This window comes from Oncorhynchus gorbuscha, linkage group LG21, assembly GCF_021184085.1.
Source record: "Oncorhynchus gorbuscha isolate QuinsamMale2020 ecotype Even-year linkage group LG21, OgorEven_v1.0, whole genome shotgun sequence".
Taxonomy (NCBI): domain Eukaryota; kingdom Metazoa; phylum Chordata; class Actinopteri; order Salmoniformes; family Salmonidae; genus Oncorhynchus; species Oncorhynchus gorbuscha.
Genome location: NC_060193.1, coordinates 45,200,616 through 45,214,028, shown reverse-complemented (window position 1 = coordinate 45,214,028; position 13,413 = coordinate 45,200,616). Strand labels below are relative to the sequence as shown.

Sequence of the window (13,413 nt, the reverse complement as noted above, 5' to 3'; positions counted from 1 at the left end):
GATGCGTTGATGGGAAGTTAAGTGGCATACAATTTACCCCACAGAGTCCCCATCACAGCTTCCCTAGATCAACTCCCAGAATGAATTGCAGTGGAACTCAATACATTGTCCGGCTTGGCGTATTGTTGGATCAGGAACAGTAGTGCTCATCACAAACACACAACGCACCAGCAGTTCGTATATCGTAGACAAACCAAAATTCTCTATGCAAAGTCATTTGTTATGCTTTGTCATCTTTGAACAGAACAGGGATTGAAGGCGTACAGTGATCCTTCCCAGCGCAAAGACACCCGTACAGTTACTAATCCCTTTGGTTAGAGTAGCATAATGAGTAGCACAAGAGTAGCATAATGAGTAGCACAAGAGTAGCATAATGAGTAGCATAAGAGTAGCAATAATGTAATCTAGACTGCAAATAATTATGGAAAAATTCAAAGGAGGTCCTATCTCTACTTTCCAGCTAATGTCTAAGTGGATGGATACGAGATCCATCTCTATGTAATGAGGTGTGTATGGAGATCGAGCCAATATACATATGACCCGAATTACAGTTGGAATGTCCCACGTGAATAAGGTCTATTACAGTCCACTCAAGTAATGAAACAGCTGGAGCTATTTCTGGACCATCTGTCGGTGTCTCAACAAGCCATTTCCACAACACGTCTACTATACAAAATTCAAGCCCACCTGTCACCTGCAGCTCCTTGGAAGGTGTTAAAGGGTCTGATGGGACTGATGAGAATAATGTCTTTTAAATGCCATTTATATATTGAACAATATGTTCCAAATTGGACTGAGTCATTAGACAGCGTGGCCAAGCAGACGTTTCTTTGGTGTGACCACAACAGGCATATCTGAACAACGTAGGCGCACACATACGGTTACATTCCTGGTTCAAAGGTACTTTTCCTCTTGAATAAGGTACACGAGAGAGTGTGCACAGGTGATCATCTCGAATTGGCAGTGTATTAAGCCCTTGACAGAGGAGACGACGTGACCACATCCGTAGATCTCTCCATCTGGGCCCACTCAAAGGGTAGCAGGGATATTTATTTATTTTTATTTTTTATTTCACCTTTATTTAACCAGGTAGGCTAGTTGAGAACAAGTTCTCATTTGCAACTGCGACCTGGCCAAGATAAAGCATAGCAGTGTGAACAGACAACACAGAGTTACACATGGAGTAAACAATTAACAAGTCAATAACACAGTAGAAAAAAAGGGGAGTCTATATACATTGTGTGCAAAAGACATGAGGAGGAAGGCGAATAATTACAATTTTGCAGGTTAACACTGGAGTGATAAATGATCAGATGGTCATGTATAGGTAGAGATATTGGTGCGCAAAAGAGCAGAAAAGTAAATAAATAAAAACAGTATGGGGATGAGGTAGGTAAAAATGGGTGGGCTATTTACCGATAGACTATGTACAGTTGCAGCGATCGGTTAGCTGCTCAGATAGCAGATGTTTGAAGTTGGTGAGGGAGATAAAAGTCTCCAACTTCAGCGATTTTTGCAATTCGTTCCAGTCACAGGCAGCAGAGAACTGGAACGAAAGGCGGCCAAATGAGGTGTTGGCTTTAGGGATGATCAGTGAGATACACCTGCTGGAGCGCATGCTACGGATGGGTGTTGCCATCGTGACCAGTGAACTGAGATAAGGCGGAGCTTTACCTAGCATGGACTTGTAGATGACCTGGAGCCAGTGGGTCTGGCGACGAATATGTAGCGAGGGCCAGCCGACTAAAGCATACAGGTCGCAGGGCTGGGTGGTATAAGGTGCTTTAGTGACAAAATGGATGGCACTGTGATAAACTGCATCCAGTTTGCTGAGTAGAGTGTTGGAAGCAATTTTGTAGATGACATCGCCGAAGTCGAGGATCGGTAGAATAGTCAGTTTTACTAGGGTAAGTTTGGCAGCGTGAGTGAAGGAGGCTTTGTTGCGGAATAGAAAGCCGACTCTAGATTTGATTTTCGTTTGGAGATGTTTGATATGAGTCTGGAAGGAGAGTTTACAGTCTAGCCAGACACCTAGGTACTTATAGATGTCCACATTTTCAAGGTCGGAACCATCCAGGGTGGTGATGCTGGTCAGGCGTGTGGGTGCAGGCAGCGAACGGTTGAAAAGCATGCATTTGGTTTTACTAGCGTTTAAGAGCAGTTGGAGGCCACGGAAGGAGTGTTGTATGGTATTGAAGCTCGTTTGGAGGTTAGATAGCACAGTGTCCAAGGACGGGCCGGAAGTATATAGAATGGTGTCGTCTGCGTAAAGGTGGATCAGGGAATCACCCGCAGCAAGAGCAACATCATTGATATATACAGAGAAAAGATTCGGCCCGAGGATTGAACCCTGTGCCAGAGGACCGGACAGCATGCCCTCCGATTTGACACACTGAACTCTGTCTGCAAAGTAGTTGGTGAACCAGGCAAGGCAGTCATCCGAAAAACCGAGGCTATTGAGTCTGCCGATAAGAATATGGTGATTGACAGAGTCGAAAGCCTTGGCAAGGTCGATGAAGACGGCTGCACAGTACTGTCTTTTATCGATGGCGGTTATGATATCGTTTAGTATCTTGAGCGTGGCTGAGGTGTACCCGTGACCGGCTCGGAAACCAGATTGCACAGCGGAGAAGGTACGGTGGGATTCGAGATGGTCAGTGACCTGTTTGTTGACTTGGCTTATACCACAGGCTATTATCCAATGAGGCCCTGCCAATTAAGATGCTTGCGACCGATAAGAAGGATGCATTTTGGGAACACGCGCTCACTCAACAAGTGCATGCACGTTTTAACAGATGCACCGTGTGCACAGTAACATTCTTCTGTCTCTTCTCATACTCAACACGTGCCGAGTCGTGTCAAAATGACCAGGAATCCACCAAGTGCGTCAGAGATTTATAGTCCAATTCAACTTTTCCCAAATGCCATTAATGTCTGTCTTTACTGAGGAGTAGGTGGGTTTCGGAGCACTGCCTATCCACTTCATTTCCTGGTCTCACACTGGGGCTGAGGCAGCTCTCTATACCATTACATTATGTTCTACCACCAGACGCAGCAGCCTGTGTTGAATGGTGTTTAAATGAGGCTTTTATGTCCCGCTTGCATAAATAATTTTTACATTTTATATCCACAACAAGTATACTGTACCCAGCGCTGTCATGTCCATAGGAAAAAGCCATTTCAGACTAGCACGTTAGAGTAGCTAGCTCGTCTAACTCTCTTAGCTGGCAATGTTGGTAGACTTTAGAAAAGCAGACAATAACTAAAAGCACTGACTAAGACTCACATTCCTTTCAATCTTCTACTCCGCTTTTAGTGGAGATGCACATTTTGTTTCTTTGAAAAAAAAGAACCACCATTTAGAGGGACACAGACAGTTCAAGAGGTATGCGTAATTATTTTTGTATTTTTTATTTTTTAACATAGAATCAAGCGTAATGATTATGGCTCTAGATTGCAGAAAATTGCTGTTTCAAGTGTTTGAAAAATGTGAAAATCTCTAACTTACGGACGGGGGCCTAACCCTCCCCCCTCCCCCCTCTTCCCCCCAGCCATCCTCACGTATTTTGTGCCTCCTGCCCTCCTCAGATTTTTGGGGTGCATGACGCAGCTGACAGTACCATTGATTCTGAGTGATAGAAGAATCCATTGTCCGTGGCTACATGTCTGTGTATTTGTGGATCATGTATCTACAGCAATTGTGCGTCTACTACAGTAAACCGATCAATGTGGTCCATGTTTAACCCATCGCATCCCAAATCTATTTCCCCCTTTCGTGTCTCCACTCTAAAAGGTTTCCACTGTTTTGATTTACTCTTTTTTTCAGAGAGAAAAATCTCATCTTGTGTCAGCCCGTGTGTATATACTTTCGGAGAGCATGGTCTCCCAGGAGAGCATTGCCATTGGCTGAGTAGACCACTCAGTTTCAGTGCTTTCACTGTCTCTTCATTCCCAATACAGTTGAAACCCAGAATTGGCAACAGACATCAAGAGGCAGGTAGTTACAATAGTATAGAGATGTTTACTGGGGCATCAGTGCATCAGGGAGATTGATACATTCTCTGTTTCACCGATTCAATATCTTTTATGTACATCCAGTAGATGCCAATGCTTTTGTCACAGAGCAACACTGCCACTCAGGGGTTACACATCACAACTTTTCTACAGGAGACAGAAATGTGAATGGTATGAAGTAAAAAGGACATGGTGTAACTGGTGAAAAGTATGTCCTTGTGTTCATTTGATCATCTTTATTGAGTATCTATGTTATATGTTTAATAGCATCTCGCAAAGCACAGTTTAATTTGAAAACAATTTTCATAAAAACAGAATTCAATTCAAGGTATTGCCTGGAATTCAACATTTGGGGGGGGGTCAAAATCAAACTGGAGAATACTTGTTTTACTTGCCAGACCATGTCCAATGAATGGGGTAGCTGATTACACATGCATTGTTAGTGATAACAATTGAACCAATTTAGAGCCGCAGAAATGCATGAATATATTACATTGGCTCTTAGCTTTACAGTATACAAGAAAATTGCTCTAAGCTTTGTTGGCAAAAACTATTCTATGACGTTTCAGGACTAAACCAATTTGGCTTTGTCAACTCTGACAAATTACAGGCAATGAAACAAAGTGCGTTAACCCTTTGTAGGCAAACAGGGTATAAGAAACCTATTGAATCTAAATGGGACCAAATGGAAAAATACAAAGTTTGCATTGACATTTCAGTGTTTTATCAAACTAAAGTTCCTATTTTATAACTTACTGGCTTTCTCTCTCTCTCTCTTGTTTAACTGGTGCCTAGCTACTCGTCTTCATGGTGCTCGCCGAAATCATGGCAACAGACAGTTACCATGGTGATAAATGTCATGAACTCTTGGAAGTCCAATTCCGAGTCTCCGTCCGTGTCCAGGCTCTCCATCAAACTGTCCATAGTGGCCTGGTCCTTTACTTGCTGAGGGCAAAAACAGATACACAGAGATAGACAAGGTCACATTTGATGACTAAAGGTGCATTGTGCAATATTTACAGCCGGTTTTATGGTCATTTCACCCATTGATTCTAGAATAATAACGTATGAATACCTCCCGAGCTCAGTGCAGCAACGTCTGTAGAATCATACACGATGCATTGATGAACGTGCATCACGCTTGAACCGCAGCCTCGATCCAAGCTGCATGTTCAATGTAAACAATGGCGTGTGAAATATTGTAGTGAAATATGGTAAGGATATACCTACCCCTGTAAGGGCTGGCAGCTCCTCATTGATCATGTCTTTCAGTTCACTCTTCTTCAGTTTGTGCTTGTCTCCTTCTTTCTCTGTGTACCTGTGGAACACCTCCATGATGGTGGCCAGTGAACTCTCCAGGTCAGTCATTGTGGTTTGTAATGTGACCTATAAAGTATAGCAACAAAAAATAACAACATTTGTATCTCTCGGGCCTACTATGGGACATAAACAACACGTACAGATGTAGGATCTTAATTCGTTTGAGTTGACTACAGCGTGGGGGGGGGGGGGGGAGAAATCCTACAGCAACAGGAAATACGAATGATTATGTGGATAATCATTCATGGAGATTTTTGTAAGGGGGTTGATACATTTCTCATCAAGGAAAATCAAGTCTGAAATTTCAAAGTGGAAATAACACTTCAGAATAAATAAAAAAATTAAAAAATGTATACCTCAAATACACGACAAGTTTTACATTTCCTGCGTTGGAGGAAGCTGCAACAGGGTGAATAAAACAGTAAGATCCTACACCTGTGAGCAGTCGTGTAACTTCAATGCATCAGATGGTGACATTCGATCTCTCAGACCTCTCTCTCTCTCATACAAGGACAGCACAGTGGTTAGCGGGGAATAATCAAGATACTCGTACGATTTAAAATCACATTTTTAAGCCTGTCATTACACTATACGAAGCCCCAAATCAAACGAATGCCCCCCCCAGTTAAAGATCAACTCAATGAGAAACAGCAGAAAATCTTGACTTACCAGCGTGTCTCGGACTGAGACAAAGGTTATTTGCAGATGAGAGTGAGTAGTGGCTGTGGAGGAACAAAGACTATAGGCTTTTATAGTTGGTGTGGGGAGGGCCTAGTGCCTCTGGTCAACCACCCTGCCAGTCCAGCACACTGACCAATAGGCTCTTTTTCACCCTCTCACTCCACTCTATTCTCACACAGAATTCACCATTGATGGCTATGCCAGTCTTTTACCATGTTAAAATGGTCCATTTACAGTATTGTTTGAATACCATTGTTTTGAATGACAGTATGGCTTTGAGCTGAATATGTGGATTTGAGCTTCCAGGTTTACAACTGATGTGTAAGAAAGATTGCGTTGTATCACAATAGGCTATCTAATGTTCATATGATTGTACAGGCAATACATTTTTTGGGGGGGTCCTTAAAAAGGTTAGGCAATTTACAGTTACGAACTGTATACCCCGTTTGAAGTATTGCCAAACGAATTAGGCTAAAACAAACAAACAGGCCTTTAACCTCCCCGTATACGTCTCCCTAACCTCCACCCTTAAACCACCTGTGATTGTGAAGAGGATTTTCCATGCATGGCCATTTGCATTGATCCCACAGACGTAGGACCTTCTGGTTTCCACAATCCCCACCAGCGTTTTGTCTGAGATAATGGCCTGTTTTCGGAGGAAATGGATGGTTGTGCATGTTAATGAAGACATTTCTTTTCACTTGTGGACTTGGCCAGGCGTCTGGGCCCTATGCATCCCCGGACTACTAATTAGCACAGCCATCCATGTCAACCTCATGTTAAAAAAAGTGAAACATGTTGTGTTGTTTCACCAGGATGAATATATGCCTGAATTGTTAGGAATGATAAGTGTTACAGTTAACTAGGGCAGAAATAGAGAGGGCTCAGATTGAGTTGATTTACTATTGAGCAAGTCTTCCAAATGTGAGGTGTCTAAAGTCTAGGTATGCAGAAGATACAAAAAGCTTAACCTAGAGTAGCAACATAATCCCTGGTCATTTAATTAAAAAGAGGTTGAAAACAAATGTGATCAAGTTCCAGAATACATTGAATTCCTGTTCTACTGACTTCACCCTCCCACAAACTCCCTCAACTCTCTGGCCAGCATCTGTTTTGCATTCTTCTCAGGAAGCATTTGGGAGAAAGTGCTTTTTCCTGCATGATAAATGTTTCTTTGTCTCTTCCTAAATATATTTCACGTACTTCTGACAACAGTTGACCATTGTCCACTGAAAACAGTTGTTCTTGTGTGAAGAAATCACCGTTGCTTGCTTTGAAAGACTGTCTATAGTCATTGTAGTCAGATGACCATATAAACCGATCCAGTCAAATCCACAATCTATCAATTTCATACATTTTCTCTCTCCAACTCATTCATTATGCATAAAACAAACTACATTCTGGAAAATGTTATTGGTAGGAGGTTGAGTTTGAGTTTTTCTAGATGATTTTAGCTGAAAAATCCAACCAATCCTCTGATCATATCATATGCACTCTATCCAATGACCTGACAGGACTATTGGGCGGGTAGGTGAGAGTTGACAATGTAACTCAGAGCTGAGAATCTCTCTCTCTCTCTCTCTCTCTCTCTCTCTCTCTCTCTCTCTCTCTCTCTCTCTCTCTCTCTCTCTCTCTCTCTCTCTCTCTCTCTCTCTCTCTCTCTCTCTCTCTCTCTCTCTCTCTCTCTCTCTCTCTCTCTCTCTCTCTCTCTCTCTCTCTCTCTCTCTCATCAATGATGATCTTATGAGAATCAGTGTAATGGGGAAAGCAGCATTATTTCAGTGTATCGCGTATCAAGTGAAAGGGTTCATACAGTTTAAGATGACGAGAATAGAGTACTGTATTTGTATTGGGTCTGGTGGGTCTGACGAGTCGGGTGGACTTGTGACTTCCCATCTTTAAGAGATGCATATGATGAGCCACGGTGGTGGGGGATGCTGGGATAGTAGTGAAGACACGACAGACAGGGCTCTGTAAAGACCAGCCAAGCAACCAATCACGTGCTCCCATTGACTAGTCATCTCAGGGCAGGAGTTGTAGTACCAGGATGTGAGTGTGACTGTCACTCCTTGTCCATATCGGCTAGCGATCCATCAATGTCTTTAATATTGCTATTGATACTGGTGTTAACCCAACCCCAAAACTGTTTGATATGGCTTGGAGATGTTGGTAGACAGATTTGTTATACTTGTGGCTTAAAGCAAGAGTCCTTAATTGAAACAATAATAAAGTGCCCACCCCACCTCTATTTTGGTAAAAAGCTGAGGGATGGGCCTGGAGAAATGTAATCACTCTGAAATTCATAGACAGAGCTATGGATGCAAGGACTGACCATCCAAGATATCATGGATGTTTTGAGGTTATACAGTGTTTGTTTACGTTTAAATTGTTTACAAACGTTGGAGTAAAAAACAAGCATATATTTTGGGTTCTGATGGGGTACGACAGTTGTATATGTTATATATTCTTCAAGAATCAATGGGTATATATCATGAATTTATAAGTCCAAAATGGATGTAGCAAATAAGGATCCTAGATAAGAATTCTAGTTCAGTACTTTTTTTTTTTTACATTTGAGTTTACATCTTACAATTTAAATATCCCCCCTTATAATGTTTAAGAAACAATTTCTCGCTGTATCTCTCCAAAAGAGAATGTCAGCTTTTGTAGTGTGAGATAATGCGGTCTCCCTGTGTTTTGCTGTAACCATGGCTACAGGTCAGATCCTCTCGCTGAGTTGAAAAGGTTTGCCAAGTGGCTGACTCATCCCTGGCAGAGTGCAGGGAGCTCTAGTGGTCTGGACACTGACTAGGGGAGTAACCAGGGGTAGAACTAAGAAAACAACACTGCGGTTTGGTCATCTGAGGACATACAGTATGTTCTCATCTCTCTCCTTCTCTCTCCTTCTCTCCCCTTCTCTACCATTCTTATTCTCTCCCCTGATCTCCCCCTTTCTCTCTTCTCTCCTTCTCTTCCATTCTCTCCCCTTCTCCAATTGGTAGATTTCTACTTCAACTGGGATATATATATATTGCTTGTAAGTCATGCATTAGAGTGGGGCTTTAGGTTAACCAGTTATTCCACTGATCCTCTTAGCTTGCCATTTAAAAGATCTCCAGAAATGCAATGTTTGGACTCGTTGCCACAAGGTGGCACCCATGCTGTACATAGAGGACAAGTTTCAAGTCTCAAGACACACGGAACAACGTTAGCAGTTTCACCATGTACAACCCATCAGATTAAAAAGACTCTATCAGATGATTTTTTTTTTTAAACGCACTGGTTATGATATGGGTGAGGAGAGAAAGTCACATCCTGTCACATCCCACTGCTTTTATGAGAAGGAAGTGTAACGTTTCGTTCAACACACAAAGACACTTCCTTTTCCTCTGGATTCAATCTGTGTTCAGGGACACCACTCCTCATCAACTTCCACTCATTACATTGCATCTATTAACCAATTTGATGTACTCGACAGGTTATCAAGTCCCGTCGCCAGCGTTTGCACAGATAAGTAGAGCATTTCACTGGAATTGAGTGGCGAAAAGGTTGAGGAAGGTTATGGACGAATCCATTCCGCAAAGTAATCAACTCTATATGGTGAGGTGGTTTGTTAGCAGCGACTCCCAGAACATTTCCCTCTGAAGAAAATGGATATCTGGAATTGGTCCATTCATTATATGATAGGAGTTAGATGAGAGTTTGATTTCTATAAGGATAACAATGTTACGGTATTCACCACTAGAGGGAAGTAACTAAACACTTTATTTGGTAAAGAAGTTGTGACTTCAGCTCTTGAATGCTTGGCATACCCACGTACAGAACACCCATTGGCTGGTAGTAGGCTCTTTACAACCCATCTCAGTAGGCTTGTGAAAGACAATCAGATCAAGACGTATGCCATAGAGCGCGTTCCTCTGCACATGTGTTGCTGATGCATGCCAGATCTTACAACGCCTGGATAGGCATTTTACCTATCAACGCGACCAGTCGCTTTCCCCTGCTCAGATGTTGCATGCATCCATTCAATGGTCACATGCCACATAATTGACTGTGTAGTCAGGCACCAGATTGCTATAAAATATGATGTGATTAGCTGATACGTAAAATAGCTTATCCAGGCGTTGTAAGACCTGGCAAGCGTCAGCAACGCCGGGGCAGAGAAACACACCCACCATCTTCTCGATGTCACAAGATGGCCACGTGAGGAGATAAGTGTGGGCCAACTTGGAGTCTTCACACTTGATATATAATAATAATATGCCATTGAGCAGACTCTTTTATCCAATGAGATTCACTGTCACGCGCACATACATTTTAAGATATGGGTAGCCCCAGCAGGAATCGAACCCCTTAACCCTTAACTTCACGAGCACCATGCTCTACTGATTAAGCCACACAGGACCACTTGCACTGCTTACTGACCCATTGATTGGTAGTCATCATCACTGTGTATATATTAGACAAATACTGTGCCAATGCTAACACTATCCACCTTGGCAGTTGTCTGAAGATTGGCTGATGACACCCACACTCTGGATTAACTACTAACTGGCAATTGGCCTTCTTCCTGAGTGCCTCTCAGTTCATCACAGAGTAATCACGAGAGAGCCTATATCCGCCAATGCTAATCCTGTGTGTGTGTTCCAATGCAACTCTCACTGAAAGTAGGACAGGGGTCAGGGGATACAATCCCCACCCACAATCTACTTAATCTTCACCCCCCCCCCCACACAAAGAAAACACACAGATGGACAGACATCCTTGTTTGCCAACATTCTAAGTATATTTCCTGTGTATTACAGCTCTATTTGCTGTGTACTTTAGACTGATTGTACACTACCTGTACGGACCAATTTTTCAATGCCAGAAACACATACCGTAATATATTAACTAGTCTTTAACTATAAATATTTCCATATAACAAAGAAAGCAACAATAGGCCAGTTTAGAGGGGGTTTATTCGTTAATTGGAGAACTTGCAGATTGAAGCTCAACTCAGTTGTAAATCAGACTTGGCAACAGTAGTGCTCCTCTGTTTGTAAACACTTGCAAATGAAGTGGCTCAGCCTTCTAGAAGTGACCAGGGACAGGAATAGCAACATATACACCCCGAGTTAGATTATGGGTCAGCGTACTAGCAGGGCTGGGCAGGGCTGAGGATGAGTTGTGTGTGTGCGTGTGCGTGTGTGTGTGTGTGTGTGTGCTAATCCTGTCATTCAGACTCTCTACTAACTCTGGCAACTGCCTCAGTGAGACAGACTGCTAAAGTCCGCCAGGCCTAACACCATATGTGGGTCTCCGGTCTCTGCCGGAAGGGACGCCACCAGAAGAGACAAACAAAACAAACCACTGTGGAAGAAACGGAGGTCACATGACATCAGGCCATGTAGCTCTAGGCTTAGCAAAGGGAATTACCAGAACTACATGGGGCAGCTGAGACTTTGGAACAAGTCTCGACTTGTTCTGAATTCTTTGTATAACACCAGAGTAATAACTACTGTGATACATTTTTGCATTTATGGTCTTACAACCAGAGGTGGAGGCTGATTAGGAGAAGACAAGGTCTCCTTATTATACTAAAATGATAGTAGCCTCAGGTAGCAATGGGAACAGCCTTCATGAGTATTGCCTTGTAGGCCTACTCTCTTCCTCAGATCTAGGCACGCAGCTATTTTGAAATGATTTGTAATAGAACTGGGGATTTCATTATGGTAATAGGAATGGGATTAAAGAGGTAGGGTGCCTCTGTTTAAGGGTGCTACTGATAAAGCAGAGAACACCTTGATCAGTTGCACTACCAACAGCCTCTTTGAAATCGTTTTGAATAAATTAGAATACAGCTACAGTACTGTAAGACAAAATTTCATGGTAGAATTGCTTGGTTTTGCTACAATTGCCATATTATCGTTTACATTTTTAATTTTTATTTAACCTTTATTTAACTAGGCAAGTTAGTTAAGAACAAATTCTTATTTACAATGACGCCTGATAAAATGATGCTTAGTCAAAGCATATCTGGAAGGAATGTTATGCCATTCTGTGCAGATCTACAGAGCTCATTTGCTGCGAATACTGCTTTCCCTCCTGAACCATATGAGGGGATATAATTCACAGTAATGTATGGGGGTGGTACCCCTACAGTAACTCTGTAGCTTATTATACAATCCAATTCATGACTGGCCTCTCTCTACTACACTCCAATCATTTTGGACACACACACACACACACACAAACACACACACATTTTAGAGCTGAGCAATTGGACGGGAAGAAATGGCCATGTAACCTTTTTGAAGGGTGTGGTAGTTTTCACTTGCATCCCTTCGGTCTCTATAATAAGTCTGTAAAGTCCACTGGTTCTGCTAGAGGACAGATTTATCTGGCTTTTTATGGAGCAACAATTGTGAAAATCACATTTGCCGTTTCACATATTCGCAAAATCCACACGTGACAATCACATTTGCAGTTTCACATGCAAGAAAATTCCGCATGTAAAAATCTCACTTTCACAAGTGGAATTGCAGGTTCACATTTGAAAAACATTCACATATGAAGTTCACATGTGGGGGTGAAATAGTGTTATTCTTCTCATACTGCACGTGAAAAGCTGATGTTAACATGTTGCCGTAGCAATGTTTTCCACATGTGAAATTTCAAATTCTGTAATTTCATTCTGTAAAAAGGCACCATGAGTATAATAATTAAAGTGCGTTAAAAATAATGAATTATTTATTATTGTAGTCCTCCATGGTAATGCTGCATTCAGAAAGTATTCAGACCCCTTGACTTTTTCCACATTTTGTTACGTTACAGCCATATTCTAAAATGGATACAACGTTTTTTTCCCTTCATCAATCTACACACAATACCCTGTAATGACAAAGCAAAAACTGTTTTTTAGATTTTTTTCATATCACATTTATATAAGTATTCAGACCCTTTACTCAGTATTTTGTTGAAGCACCTCTGGCAGTGATTACAGCCTCAAGTCTGGGTAGGACACTACAAGCTTGACACACCTGTATTTCGGATGTTTCTCCCAATCCTCTCTGCAAATCCTCTCAAGCTCGTCAGGTTGGATGGGGAGAGTCGCTGCACAGCTATTTTCAGGTCTCTCCAGAGATGTTCGATCGGGTTCAAGTCCGGACTCTGGCTGGGCCACTCAAGGACATTCAGAGACTTGTCCTGAAGCTACTCCTGTGTTGTCTTGGCTGTTTGCTTAGGGTCTACCCAGTCTGAGGTCCTGAGTGCTCTGGAGCAGGTTTTCATCAGGGATCTCTCTGCACTTTGCTCCGTTCATCTTTCTCTCAATCACGACTAGTCTCCCAGTACCTACCGCTGAAAAATATCCCCACAGCATGATGCTGCCACCACCATGCTTCACCGTAGGGATGG

The 13,413-nt window shown here is 42.3% G+C and overlaps 1 protein-coding gene across 2 annotated transcripts; it reads right to left on the bottom strand.

The window, feature by feature from the left end:
* Positions 1-4,209: 4,209 nt before the first annotated feature.
* Positions 4,210-6,105, bottom strand: LOC124008563 (protein S100-B-like). Of its 2 annotated transcripts, XM_046319933.1 has the most exons (4): positions 6,004-6,102; positions 5,691-5,733; positions 5,245-5,400; positions 4,210-4,959 (listed from the first exon to the last, which is right to left on the bottom strand). In XM_046319933.1, exons 3-4 carry the CDS (start codon positions 5,380-5,382, stop codon positions 4,810-4,812), a joined length of 288 nt encoding a protein of 95 aa, XP_046175889.1. In that variant the 5' UTR covers positions 5,383-5,400; positions 5,691-5,733; positions 6,004-6,102; the 3' UTR covers positions 4,210-4,809. The 2 variants fall into 2 exon arrangements, with proteins under 2 accessions (XP_046175889.1, XP_046175888.1); XM_046319932.1 differs by lacking the exon at positions 5,691-5,733 and having other exon boundaries at positions 6,004-6,105.
* Positions 6,106-13,413: the final 7,308 nt, after the last annotated feature.

Bases quoted from the DNA above. Each gene is read 5' to 3' on its own strand.
- LOC124008563 (XM_046319932.1), bottom strand. From the start codon at position 5,382: ATGACTGACCTGGAGAGTTCACTGGCCACCATCATGGAGGTGTTCCAC. The intron at 4,960-5,244 runs GTAGGTATATCC...TTTTGCCCTCAG, and splicing joins AGCTGCCAGCCCTTACAGGG to CAAGTAAAGGACCAGGCCAC.